This window comes from Lates calcarifer, unplaced genomic scaffold (genome assembly GCF_001640805.2).
Source record: "Lates calcarifer isolate ASB-BC8 unplaced genomic scaffold, TLL_Latcal_v3 _unitig_2017_quiver_672, whole genome shotgun sequence".
In the NCBI taxonomy this organism is placed as follows: Eukaryota; Metazoa; Chordata; class Actinopteri; family Centropomidae; genus Lates; species Lates calcarifer.
Window position 1 is genome coordinate 154,348 of NW_026115922.1, and position 14,738 is coordinate 169,085.

Below are 14,738 nucleotides of genomic sequence, written 5' to 3' on the forward strand. Positions count from 1 at the left end.
AAAAAACAGAAGCTCCCATAAATAATATTTAAAAAATAAGAAACAATTGCTGTTTTGAGTTTTTCAGGAGAATAATGTATCAACATACTTTATGTATATATTGTTTCTCTGTAGCTATAACTTACAATCAGGAGTGAATCTGTATCAGAACTGATTAATCACAGTGTTGAAGGAAAACAGAATGAGATTTCTTTGAAGCTTTACTTTTTACTTCAAATTTACACTACTATATATATATATATATATATATATATATAGAGAGAGAGAGAGAGAGAGAGATTACTCATAGAGTTTGAAAACAACACTGTTTTGCCTACTGTTTTTTCTGTTGGATTTATTACTGTACAGGAACACAGTGTTTCTGTTTCCTAGCAGAAAAACATGGGCTCACACCCAACAGTAACACAGTGAGCAGTAATTTCACACATTCACCACCAGGTGGCAGCAGAATTGTTTCCTTTATCAGCTCCCAGGATGTTGGTTTATGTTTAATAAGCAGAAAAAGTTATGGAGAAAAGCACCATTAAACCAGAAGACTGATGTTTTTATGGTTAAAAACTGGATCCGGATTCTCAGATACTCCACAGATCATTATAGACTTCTGGTCTCACAGCTGTAACCTATAAATCTCATGTGATATTTGCTTGTTCTCTGACATGTGGGTTGTATTTTTGATCTTTGAAGTGTATTGCCTATTTTATTGGTCCTTTTTATGATTTGACTTCTATCTAATGAATTTAGCATGTTGTGTCACTCATCTCATCTTGGAACATGTTTAGTATTTTGTTCTTGTGTTACGTTGTGTGTCATTTATATGTTTATATGTCTGCTGTGAGCTGTTACTTTTCATGCTGTTTGTTTCTTCTGTGGGTATTTATACAGAATATCTGCAGAGCTTGAAAAGTTGTTTGTCTCAAAAAGGCCTCAGAAGATTTTAAAAAGTCTGACGTGTTGTTTACAAAAGCCTTAAATAGTTTTCATGCCTGCTGCAGACAGTAATGTCAGTTATAACCTTTGTACAAACTTGTTTAAATAATTCTATATTTTAAAATTTGTAAATCTGTCCATTATAATTAGGATAATTATTAAAGAACACACATTGAGAACACAACAGGTGTTGATGTTTCCACGTGTTTGTTAATTGTGTGACTGTGATGATGTTGGTATTCAGGTTCATTGTTTCTCTGAGCGGTGCATTACAGGACCAGAGGTGTTTTCTGTACAACAGCGCTGTTTTTATTCAGTTTCTTCACATGAGAATAGTTTCCATTTACCCACAAAACAAATGTGAAGCCACAGAACAGAGCATCACTGGGACTCCAGTCACAGTTTATCCAAAATAACAGCCAAGGACGAAAGAGGATGAAACAACCTTCAGCCTTTAAAAAAAACCCTGTTAATGATGTTTCTCTGCTGTTTAAATGATCCTCAGATCACACTCATATTACACATTAGATTTCTGATGTGGATATTTTCAAATATCCTAGAATTTTATTTGATTTAAAGCAAAATAAATTAACATTAATTAAAAAGGCTTTCCATTTGAATTACATACTTGGAAGGTTTTAAAACCATATTTAGACTTTAATCCGGGGAGATGAGTTTTACAGGAAATAAAACTGAAGAGTTAAAAAAAAATTTAAATGTGAGATATTCCAGGTTCCCCAAACCTTTCCAGTCACCTGACCCTGCTTCTCTCTGCACACCTGTCCTCAGTCAGACACACCTGTTCCTTATTTCCTCATCAAACCCCACAGTATATAAACCAGCCCGTTTGAGTCCCTGTCTCTGATTGTCAGTGTTGTTTGATGCTGTTGTGTTCCAGCTCCTGACCTGTAAACCTGCCTCTTACCTGTCACCTGTTCTGGTGGATTTGTTGATCTGGTTGATCTGTTTTCAAACCAAAAACAATCGAGGCCACAAGCATTTCCAGACATTTTTCCATTTCACAGAAATTGTAATTCTTTACAGACAACAACAACCCTGCAAAGGATAAGCTAGGAGGTATGGATGGATGGATGGTGGTGTGGCCACCATTTTACAGTCAGTGCACAGCCCGTCAGTTGAACAGGCAGAAGCTGTCTATAGGAAAGCATAAAGTTCAGTCTATTGTATGTTACAAAATAGTTTCTAATAAATCAGTTGATAATAAATATTTACTTGGGAGAAAATTCAAAATCTGGAATTCCACAACAGATTACAAAATCGACACAGCCAACTAAACTCTTTCCCTATAACTGGTTTAATATTATGTACAGTGTCATTCTGCTCATATGAAGTTATTAGGAAACGACCAAGTCCAGAAAATTGGTTGACATTTCCCCCCAATAAAGACACAATCCTATGGTTGGACTGTGGCTTTAAAACAATGACTTCTGTCCAGGTGAAGATGGTTATCATGAGAAACCAGCACTGACGTTGGGTGGGAAATAAACCATGAGTGGATCCATCCATCTGAACTCCTCCAGAGGTTTTGTGAAGCTAAAACAACTTGTAATATTGCTACTTACACAGTTGTACAATGCACATCCACTACAGGTACTTTCAGTGTTTTGCCATTCGAACTACAGCAGTGTTTTTTTTTTTGCCTCTGGTGAAACAGTCTGAACATTATGAATCACTAAAATAAAGCAGCACCAGTTTTAGTACAAACTCCAGGGAACCACAGTTTTTATGTGGCTTGACATTTAAATCTCACACTAATGAAAATGTAGCTGCATTAATGTGGCCAGGTTATAAACAGCTGCTGAGACAGAAAAATAAAAAGCTGTTACAGTGATTTCCTGTGACTCTGTTTTCTCTCCTGCAGTCCCGACGCTCCCTACAAACAAAGTGCAGCCATTTTTAATATTGCTAAAGCCAGAGTGATGTGAACAGGGAGGTGTGGAGATGTTTCAGACACAAAATGTGTTAAAAAGCTTTTTACAGTCAAATTAAACACATGGAGGATTTTTTCCAAAAGTGCATAAAATGTGATCAGCATGGATGCTCTGCTAAACAACAGGTCTGAGGAGGTTTTCAGGATGAACATGTGCTTATCGGATCTCTGCCTCTAGTTTGTTTGTGCTTCAAAAAGTTTTAAGCTCACTTATGTTCAGGTAATATACAAAAAACCGTCAAGTAAAGTGGTAGGAAAGGCATTTTAAATATACAGCGACTGCACACACAACGTACACTCCTCTTTTTTACAGCCATGTTCTCCAGAGTCAGATGTTTCAGGTGGATCTCAGTGTAGAGATTAATCCTGGACACAAGATGAGGAAGATTCTGATAAATTTCAACCTGGTCTGTTTCCCATAAATATCTTCTATTGTGGCTCTGTGGGCAGTGCTAACTTTACACCCTCCACCTCCGCTGTACAGATTCAGGGAAAAGCATCTAAACCCAACAAGCTACCCAGATCCAACATGTAAATCAGACCTGGAGCTCAATGCTAGGCTAACATTTACCCCCTGCTGCTAAGCTATAAGCTAAACACATCCTGCATAGGTCTCACTGCTGGACACACAAAGATAAAACCAAAATCCATCTGACTCTGGAGGTGCTTCCTAATGATCCCAACATATTGGACCGTTGCTTTAAATCATGTACACAGTTCCCACAGCGGCATGCTTCCACCGCTGCTCCATCAGCAGCCACATGTTGATGCTAACAGATGTTTTCTCCAATGAGTCTGACAGATGAAAACAGAGTGGAAGGCCGGCTTGTGCTTGTGGAAATCATTAAAGCCTTTATAAAGGTTCCTGGTGTGTTAACATGAGAGCGTCTGCTGTTTCCACTGCAGTCCATCAGCTCATCAGACCACCTAACACTCCACTGTCAGTGTGTTTCTGTGGAGGGTGAAGACAGTTTTCCTGTTCATCTAATGACAGCAGGAAGCAGAGTCGACTCAGCTGAAAACATCCTGTCGTTTAAGGTCACAACCACCAAGAAGGGAATCATAATGGAAATGTTATTACTCTTATTAGATAAAGGAATACTTCACTGCTTTCCTCACTTATCTGATCATCTTTCTAATGGCTGCATTTATGATCAATATGCGGTCAGAAGTCATCAAGACTGCCACAGGATGTGGTCGCTGAGATCCAAAAATTAAACCAGTGCTCTCATTGGCCACCAGGGGGCAGCAACCAGACTGCATGTGGGAAATGCTGCTGCCAATAAGTGAACATCTGATGGGAACTGAGATGATGCCTGAGAGACATAATAATGCTGAATTACCCAAACTGATTTCCATCTCATGCTGTGGGCTTTGCTTTGTTTCTCAGTAAAATGAATAAATGCCAAGAGTATTTAGAGATTCAAAAGGGTAAAGCGTAGGTAAAAGGGATATTTGAAAACTTGAGGGTAGGCAGTTGGTACGTTCATGAAAAAAAGGAACAGAAACACAAGTCAACATAACAGTAAAATGATGTAACTACTATTAAATCAACATTTCTTCAATCAACAAGACAAACTGCCACTTAAAAATGAGTGGGACAGATTTATCACTTGCTACTGATCGGTCAGGACAAAACAAAACAACACGTCAAAGAGAAAAGTTTGTAATTTACTGGATTGAAATGAGGATGTTTAATTTTCGACTGTTGCTTTCCAGCCGTAACAGTGGCCATTTTTTAGTTTGTTCTCTACTTTACATATGTTGTTTTGACATTTGTAAGACAAAAATTTAAGCCTGCTCAAACACAACACAGACTTTAGCATGCTAAAACATTAGCCACACAAATGTTGGTTGATTGTGTAGCTATTTGTGTAATTGAGTTGGGGTTTGGTGGTTGTATCTAAAGTTCTGCTACCAGGCTTGAACCCAACAGGTTCCAACAAAGCATCGAGATGTCTTGTCGGTTTCAGGTTAGTTATTAGAACTGAGACACAGGTAAAACAAAATACAACAAAACCAAACGGGGTGGAGGCCAAGGGAAAGAGAGATATTGGTGAAAACCTGTCAGAGAGGGTCGTAGTCATTAAACTCTGGTCTTTGTTTGGTTCTGGGTTTGGTGTCATGTCTTGCAAGGAGATTCATGACGCAGAGAAAGAGTGTAGCCAATGTGCTGCATTAGCCTGCCATGCTAACAGTCAGTAAATGATGAAATGAATATACAGCTTTCAGATCAGGTTCTGATCTAAGTCAGGCTTGGGTCTACAGGTTTGGGTCTTAGTATTTGTCCACTGCAGAGCTTGACTTTAAACAGAAAAATATATTTTCTCTGTGAATATGTTGTATATTTGAAGGACCTTTGCTCGTCTAAATAAGGGTTACATTCAGGATTAGCCCAACATTCACAATAAAATCAGTGGAGTATTCCTTTATTACAGTATTGTTGGGATGATTGTTAATGGTGGCAACGGCTGAACATGTAAAATAGTATTTTGGGGCCACAAACACAATCCAGTTCAGGGCCACGAGGACCCCGAGGCCCTGGTATAAATATTCCAGTTTCCATTATCAGTCAAATCTTGTTATTTTGTTCCTCTGGGCTTCAATGTTCAGACAGACAGACAGAAGAGGAGCGCCACCAAAGAAGAAGACCTGTCTTCACTGATTGAGAGTCAGGGTAAGATGGGAGGGGGAGTCTCTATGGGAGTCATCAGCAGACTCCCCCTCCCTCCTGCCACCTCCTCCTCTGCTGTTTCCACAGCGAGTCCGCTGCCGCCGCCACCGTTCGCTCTACATGACGCTACACTTCCCCTTCAGCTTGTCGGCTCGCTTCTGTTTTCCCGATCGTTTGCCGTCGATGCTCAGGCTCATGTCCCTCTTCTTCTCCAGGGCCAGCAGCTCCTGGAACAGTTCCTTCACGTTGGAGTTCATCTTGGCCGACGTCTCCATGAAGGCACACTTCCAGGCTGTGGCCTGAGCCTCACCCTCCTTCGTCTCCACCTCGCGCTGGGCCGTCTCGTCGCTCTTGTTGCCCACGAGCATGATGGGAATGGACTCTACACTGCCCTTGATGGCCAGAACCTGGAGAGACAAGGGATCGGGTCAGTCAGGACTGTTTGTCTGAGCACAAATTGTCTCTGTGTTTTTCTTTGTTTTTATTCCTCTTTGTAAAGCACTTTCCAGAGTTCCCCAAGGCTCCAGTCTGGAGCCTCATCTGTTCAACATCTACCTGCTCCCACAAACTTACATTTTGAAAAACAGCACAGAGTAGGTGCATTAAACAAATTTGTGACTGAATGTAAAAACCCAAACTGAGACAATTATGATTTAAACATCAACAATGAAAGACTTGCAAAATGTCTCATGTCTTAGGACTTGGCTGAGAAAAACTTCAGGTCGGCTTCATGTTTTGTAGTGTGAATGTGTGGAACGTGTCTTTGTATTCAGACCCTTGTCCATTCTGGACTGAGCAGCATTTGGTGGTCTATAAATCTACATACAGAGGAGAGGACTAAGGATATCCTCCCCGTCAACAGAGCCACTGCCAACAGATAGCATGTGTTAAAAAATAACGCTGATAATTTGTTCTGACTTTCAGACCTTTGGGATCGATGCCTGGCCTTCTCTGAATTTACAGACACTTGCAACACTAGGAGCTTTTCTGTCTCTTAACGTGGCGAGTTGTTGACCTGTCTCTTCTGAGGCGGCGGCCATTTTCCTCACCACAAGCTTCCTTCCAGGTGTTTTTTGTTATGACTGTTAAGACCTGATAAGACCTGATGAACCACTGGGTCAGAATCAGGAGCTAGAAAAATAATCGCAGCCTTTGTGGTTTGATAATCACATTAGTTCAAATCACAATTTTGGTTGAAATTCGATTCACTGAGTGTATCCCGTCTGTATATAATAATCACTGTACATGCAAAATGGAAGAAAAGGTTTAGCATAAAAGAAACTTTACGCAGTCTATGTGGACATAGGAGCACATCGTTGCATTTGCAACAACCTGACACACTGTCAGGGTTTTCTAGCCCCGTCAGTGGAGAGGCTCCACTTCACCCCACTAACATCAGACAAAGAAAAAAACATGAACATTAATCTTCAGGGTAAAATGATTATCTCTAAACTGAGGACAGTGACCTGTTGGTAAATGGGTTTGAGCTCCTCCAGTGACTGACGGCTGGTGATGGAGTAGACTAGGATGAAGGCGTGGCCTTTGGAGATGGACAGACGCTGCATGGCGGGAAACTGGTGACTTCCTGTCGTGTCGGTGATCTGCAGCGTGCAGACGCTCTTATCACAGCTGATCACCTGCAGAGACGCCGCAGAGACAACAGGCTCTGATCAATAATTCAACAGGGCAGATATTAACCTCTTCAACAGGCTTCACAGCAGCTGCTCCACCTCAGGTCTGACATTAAAACTCCTAGTGTCATGTCACAGTGTCATGTCGCACCTGTCTGTACGTGTCCTCCACAGTGGGGATGTAGGTGTCTCTGAAGGTGCCTTTAACAAATCGAAGGACCAGCGAGCTCTTCCCCACCCCACCGGCTCCAAACACCACCACCCGGTAGTCGTTACTCTGCTCTGGCATTCTGGGATTTTGAGTCCACCTGCTGCTCTGGATGAATCACCTGTATGCTGAGGAAGAGAGGAAGGAATTTCAAAATAAAAGTTAATATAAAATAAAAAAGTAGTTTAAAAGCCGTCCCCATGTTCCCCACAATTTAAGAATTAATCTGTGTGGAGTCAAACTGAATCCTGTTGAATGTAATTACATTTTATTGTTTTAATTTTTAATTTAAAAACAGTCAGATTTAGATAACACTGAGTCTGAGGAAATTTAATGTGAATGAGGTTTAGATTTTTAACTGAGCATCTTCACCAATTAACAACACGAGACAATAAATTAGTAAATGTATTAAACACATGCAAACGTATTGAAGTGTGGAGTGAGAGAGAATGTGGGAGATGATGATCAGCTGGGAAACATGAGGCAGAGCGAGGCGGCAACAGACAAATGATGTGAATATAATTAGTGTGAGTGCCATCAGCAGTAACTGCTAAATGAAAACCACTCTGGTGTTTTTATTCTGGGAGAAGCAGCAGAGTCCTTCAGCTGGACCAGAGACCTCCTTCAAGTGCAGATTATCTCCATCACAGTGAGCATGAAATGACTCTGAGTGGCTGTGGTCCAGTCCACCTGCTGGATGTCTCATTAGGTCCAACCAACCGTTAACAGTCCAGATGCCAGTTCAGTTAAGAAGCTGAAACAGTCAAACAAGTGAACACTTCATTCCAGGGACTGTTTGTTTAGGTCAGTTAATGACCTTCTGATTCAGTGTGGTTAGTTAACAGTTTATTTCAGCAGCTGCTCAGACTCTGTGGGTTAGTTTGGTTAAATTTAGCGACCAAAACAATCAGGTCCAGAGCAGCTAATAATTCACCTTTAGTTAATTTAAGCAGCTGTTTGATTCAGTTTAATTTAAAACAGTTTGGTTCAGTTCAGCAGCTGAACATAAACCTGATTAAGGTTCATTTCAGTAACTTTTTGGCTCTGATTAGCTAATGCAGAGTAGCAGCTAAAACGTTAGCCAGTAGTTGACTTATGCTACTTTTTGCTTCACGTTAGGAAACAACACAGTTTAACAGATAAAAACATGTGGTTCAGTCAAAATAATCTGTTCTGCTGAATGGGCACTTTCCCTCCCCACGACATTATATGTTTAAATATGCATGAACTGTTAAATATGTTTTATTATGAAGCAAAGTGTCCTGCACTTAGATCTAATTACAAATTTAAAACATAGAATTTAAACCCTGCTCTCTAACACACCATGAAATATACTGATTAAAATCCTTCAGAGATCTTTTTCATTTGCATCGTTCTGACTCCAAATCCCATCTGTGCTTTAAATATATTGTTTAATCAGAAATCCATGAGTTAAATTCACAGTTCAGTCCTGTTGAATTAACACTTTCCTTCTCTCAAAGATTCATCATCATCATCATCATCCAATAAATGAAGTTGCCTGAAACTGAACAACACACACTGTTAAAGACGTGTGTTATTAGATCCAGTGTTGAAAAAAGATAAATAATAAAGTTTAATTTGGAGGAGTTGAACAAACAAATGGCAGCCACTCAGCAGCAGTAGGCTAACTGCTGAGTAACTACTGCGACCCTGAGTTTTAGTTCAGGATGGATGCTTCAGTTTACCTGTGAAAATGCTTGTGTACAGATTATCTGACAGTTTTCTCCTTTTCGTCTGCAGGTTGGTGTTTAGTTCACAGTTGGTCTCAGCAGCAGCTGTTTGCAGACACTCTCTCTCTGTGACATTTAAACCTTCAGTGAGTGAAACACGTGGACGCTGCCTCGTCCTCTCTGAACTCTGCGAGCGTATTCACAGAAAATGTGACAAGTGGGAACGAATTAAAAACACGGAGTGAAAGCCTCGGGGGAGTTTCCCAGCATGCAGAGCTGTGAGCCCCCCTCAGAATGACTAACGAGCATTGATTAGTGCTCTGCATCTCATTACAGAGGAGAGAGGAGACACTGCTGATGAGTGGCAGAGAAGAAACACACACACTGATTCAGTTTGATCCTGAGATCCACCTCATCATTTAAAACACCTCAAACATCTTCAAACATCTTCGAGGTCCTTCATTCAGACGCTGCCTCTGATTTAAAAGCTTTAAATTTGTAGGAGAAAATAAAAACCTGTCTCTGCTTCTCTGAACCCTGACATCTCGTCTGTCAGGACTGACTTCAGATCAGCTGCTGTCACAGTCACCGACGTCACCGCTGCTTATCTCCACCACACATTCAGCCCGGTGACTAATCAGCAGCTCGTTAATCAATCTCACACACACACACACACCACACACACACACACAGAGTCGTTCTGGTGTTGGCCGGTGGCGACGGTGACAGAGACAGACAGCCAGAGAGGAGTGCAAACATGTCATCATCAGCGGGGCCGTTGTCATGGTTACCTGCCTGCCCACATCTTCGTCGCGTCACTTCCTGTGCGGAGGCGGGCGGCAGGGAAAACACCACCGACCGACCGACAGAAATAAATCTGCTCTCATCACAAACACACGAGAGGAGAACATTTCCATCTTTACAGTTTACAGCATCATCACACACAGGAGACTGAAACTTCACCATGAAATACACCCAGGTCTGAAACAGACTCAACTCACTGTCAGTGAACGCCACAGCTGAGGACAGGAAGCCTCCGTCCAGCAGACAGAGCAGGAAACTGATAAACTACGAGCAGTGAAGCGAGAAGAGATGTTTTTACACCACCTGTGATTAGAGCTGAATGGTTTAAAAATAAAAGATCTGACTGTGATCAGGTCTGCGATGTAATATTTGAAAGTCAAGTCCAGTTCAGTTTACACATGATGGAGCTGTCTGTGGTCTCCGTCTGTCCATCTGAGACGTCACAGAGACTTACAGACAGAGCTGTCGACCTGTCTCCTCTGAGGCGGCGGCCATTTTCCCTCACCGTGTTTTTGTTAGCGGCGTTTCTGACTCAGGCCACTCCTGATTGGTGAGTGTGACAGAGACAGTGATGAGACCTGATGAAGCTCTGGGTCAGAGTCAGGTCTATGAATCACTCAGCTCTACTTCCTCCCTCTGAAGCTTGGTTTATATTCCGGTGTAGGACTGATGAACGACCTCCACTCGTGCTTGGTGTCGCTCTGTAGTTACACCACCAGAACACTAGAGGGCAGTGGAGTTTCTGTGCCACCGTGTTGAGTTCCTTCATGTTGCAGCTAGAGAAGACGTAGGAGGAGACGGTGAACGAGCCGACCAATCACAGGTGATGTGGTCTGCATTGCTGTGACGTAAGGAGTTGTACGTTAGACTGCGGCGTTGCTTACGCAGCTATGCAGTACTACAGCATCGATTCAACACATTAATATAAACTGGCCTTTAGTTTTCATCATGTCCCTGGATAGATCATATGTTTCTGACTTGTGTTATATTTTATATGCACTGTGATAAAGAGTGATAGCGATTTACTGTCAGTTACTGTCAGTTAGGCTTCTCTAACGATCTAGCAAGAAACACTGACACATCCTGATGTTCACTCATTCACAGGCATCAGCATTATTCTAACTTTATGTTGACACGTGATTCCAGTGTGATTAGCCCGAGAGCTAACACTGAAGACTCAGCAGATCAACAGAATAAATCAGCTTATTGTTGTGTTTGCAGCTTGTTTCTAAACCAGCAGTGAACAGCTTCTGTTAAACAAGCTGAATGCTGAAAGTAACAGGGTTTTATCTTTGCAGCCAACGATCCGTTCACATGTCTGCAGCTCTTTTACCTGCTGAAGCTGGAGGTGGACTCAGGTGTGTGTTTACACACTGACAGGAAAAGAAACAACACAAGTTGTGTGATATTCCTGCAGTTTAACATCAGAGTGTGTCAACGTCTCACACACACACACACTGTGGTGTTTTCTGCTGAGAGGCTGCAGGTCCACAGGGATTCAGTCTTTACCAGAGCTGGAGACAAAACGCTGGAGTGTGTGTGTGTGTGTGTGTGTGTGTGTGTCAGTAACAACAAGCTGCTGCAGTTTCACACCTTCACTTCGACTCGTCACATTATTCTCACTCAGTTCAGTTTGTACTGACGTGCTGCTCTCTGAGGACACAGTGTTCTGTAACACTGATCATCAGTTCAACAGACGAGTCGTTGGAAACCAGCGTTCATCTCTGACAGGAAACAGGAAACACAGACAGTTCACCTTTGGACTGTGTTTCACTGGTCAACACATCGACAGACTTTCTGTTCTGCTGCTGAAAATCACTTAAAGGCAGAGTAACGCACTGAGGACTGGAGAGTTGTAGTTAGCCTAGCCTAGCGTTTTAAAATGATGCATCAACCCCACTGTGCTCATTAACGTTTCAGGTCTATAAAAGCAAATATCACAACGCTGAACACCGACAGACGCAGGTTGAGGTTAGCTGCATGTTAGCTGCAGAGAAGCTAACATCTCAGGCCGTTAGCCCGTCTCTGCTCTGTAGCGTTAGCATGTACCTTCCATCATTTCACTCCCACTGTCCTCTTTACACCCTCCCACTTCCTGTGCACGAGCAGCAGCAGCGTTGGTTATGACGTGGTGCCTGCAGAGGGCGCCGCTGCTCGCTGAAGTTACACCGTGTTAATTTAACTCATGGCTCTGTCAGTGCTGATCTACGGAGGCCCAGAGTGGTCACATGTCTGTTTTCTAAACGTGCAAATGAATCATAACCTGACAACAAAATAGTAAAACATACTAATGAAACAGTGAAACATGCAAATGAATACATTAAAACATGAGCATGAATGAATTAAAACATGGGAACAAATAGTATTTCAGTTCAATATATGTATTTAAATATCACAATATAAATATTTGTTCTCTCTCTGACCCCTCCAGGACTCCGTACTGACAGTGTTTCTAAAGGCAGCTACACCTTTAATGATCTTTATAATCTGTGACTCTGACTGACTCTGCTCGTGTTGGACTCGTGTTCTTTCTGGCGTCACGACACTAAACATACTTAAACAGCGCGCGCGCGCACGTGCACGCCCTCAGCTGACCCGCTGCTTTGTTCTCAGTTTCAATCAGCGGCAGCTCCAGACTCATTATCTCCTCACATCATGTTAATCAGTCTGACTCCGCTCCGATAGTAAGGACCGGCCGGGCACGCGCACTGACGGGCACGCGCGCCCAAATAACCTGGATGAACGTGCACCATCACACACACACACACACACACACAGAGAGAGAGAGAGAGAGAGAGAGAGAGAGAGAGAGAGAGAGAGAGAGAAATCAGCCCGGCTGTGGAGCTCAGGTGCCGGGCTGCTGTCTGCCTCTCTCCCCGCTGTCAGGGCGTGTTTGCCGGTGTGTGAGGGTCGGTGCTCGGTGCTCGGTGTGGGTGTGATGTGGACTCACCGTGTCTCCGCGGATCCTCTCGGTCTGTGTGTGCGGGGTTTGTCTACTCCGGAGCGGCTCTGAGCATCCTGAACCCTCGGCTCTGACTCACAGCATCATCATCATCATCATCATCATCATCAGACCTGCTGCTGATCAGCACACATCAGCCCTCCTCTTCCTCCTCCTCCTCCTCCTCCCTCCATCACCTCCTTCCTCTGCTCCACTGACAAAAACAGGAATCAAGACTTCCGCTCGCTTTTCCTCGGTTGGTTTTCAAAATAAAAGCCTCGTTTCTATTTACTCACACACCAACTACAACCTTCACTTCCAAAATACAAACCAAACAAATGTAACAGAGAGAAATTCAAATTAAAACACATACAATTAAATAAAATAAACCATATAAAGACTCTAAGTTCAGTCTTCATCAGAGAGCAGGTTTGGTCTGGTCTCACTGTGGAAGATGAAACATTTTGATGCCGAGCAAAATAAGAGCAACAATAAATAAAATCAATAAAAATGAGGCGTTTGCACTTTTATTTTGAAGGCTATAATTGCCAACCGGAAGTGTGACTCTCAGCTTCCACCGTGTTCTCTCAGCATCCTCCTCCTCCAAAGTAAAAATACATTTTCCCTCCACACCTTCACGTCCATCAGCGTCACTCTGACACGTCATCAGCAGGAAAAATAGAATCGAGTGAAAAATAAATCACGTCAGAGACACGTGACACGTAAACAGTCATGTTTATATTTTAATAACTGATGTTTCTCAAATCAATAACTTTCACTGAACCATTAACTCAACCTGTACAAAGATACTGACCAATTATTCATATCAAAATGACAATATCAGTTTTAATGTGACTTTATTGATTGATTATTGATAAATATAAGAAAAATTAATTATTGTGTTTATAAGTGCTTTAGAAATAAAATATCTTATTATTATTGTATCAGTTACTGACTCACTGTGATTTATTTTAGAAAACAGGAGCAGATCATTTAGAACCAATGAAACACTGATTCTCTTTATTCTGAACAGACGTGTTGGAGTCAAACACTTCAACCTGCAGCAGCTTTGATTTTTATTTCCAGGAATAATTCATCAATAATTCATCAATAACTCATCAATAATTCATCAATAACTCATCAATAATTCATCAATAACTCATCAATAATTCATCTATTTCTATTTTATTTACATAAAACTGAGTGAACGTGTTGATGAGTCAAACATCCACTCCAGTTATTTCACTTCTAAATGTAAAGCTGCCTCCTCATGTTACATAACGTAAAGTTGAAGACTCACAGCGATAAATGATCAATAAGTGATTATTGATTGTTGCTACATGAGGCGTGGGGATGAGATTCAGACAGTAAATCTGCTGCTGGATGTTTATGAAAATGTAAAATAATAGAAAAGTCTTGAAGCTGCAGCAGGAAACAAATACAAACCTGTGGCGCCCTCTGGTGGAGAGTTGGAGTACTACACCGAGGAAACAAAGATCTGGATGGAAATCTGTTTCTTTACCTTTAAAATGACTGACTTTTTATTATTATTATTTCTTATGTCTTGTGGACTGTGTGCTCCTTTATGTTTTAGTGTCAGGCCTTTTTACACAAACAGAAAACTCTTCTGAATATTTGCCTTATTTATAGTAGATGCAGTTGATGTTGTGTGGCCTGTGAATGTGCATGTGAGTAGAACCTGGTCGACAGAGGGCGCTGTTTAAGGTGCAGTGTGGTAGAGAGACTGTAGCTTTGGAAGATGCACACAGACTAACTGACGTCAGGTGTGAGCACGAGGATTAAACCTTTACATGTTCAGAAACTGTGAACCTGCCCTTTAACGAGCAGCAGGGGGCGCCAGACTCACACTCACACTGTTGTACCTCATTTATCAGCCTGAGGAGAAAACCT

The 14,738-nt window shown here is 41.9% G+C and overlaps 1 protein-coding gene across 1 annotated transcript; it reads right to left on the reverse strand.

Moving 5' to 3' along the window:
- Positions 1 to 1,211: 1,211 nt before the first annotated feature.
- LOC108891773 (GTP-binding protein Di-Ras1) lies at positions 1,212 to 13,048 on the reverse strand. The gene is made up of 4 exons (XM_018689088.2): positions 12,837 to 13,048; positions 7,335 to 7,519; positions 7,019 to 7,189; positions 1,212 to 5,959 (listed from the first exon to the last, which is right to left on the reverse strand). The coding sequence occupies exons 2-4, from the start codon at positions 7,470 to 7,472 to the stop codon at positions 5,669 to 5,671; spliced, it is 600 nt and encodes a 199-aa protein (XP_018544604.1). The 5' UTR covers positions 7,473 to 7,519; positions 12,837 to 13,048; the 3' UTR covers positions 1,212 to 5,668.
- Between the last annotated feature and the right edge of the window lie 1,690 nt (positions 13,049 to 14,738).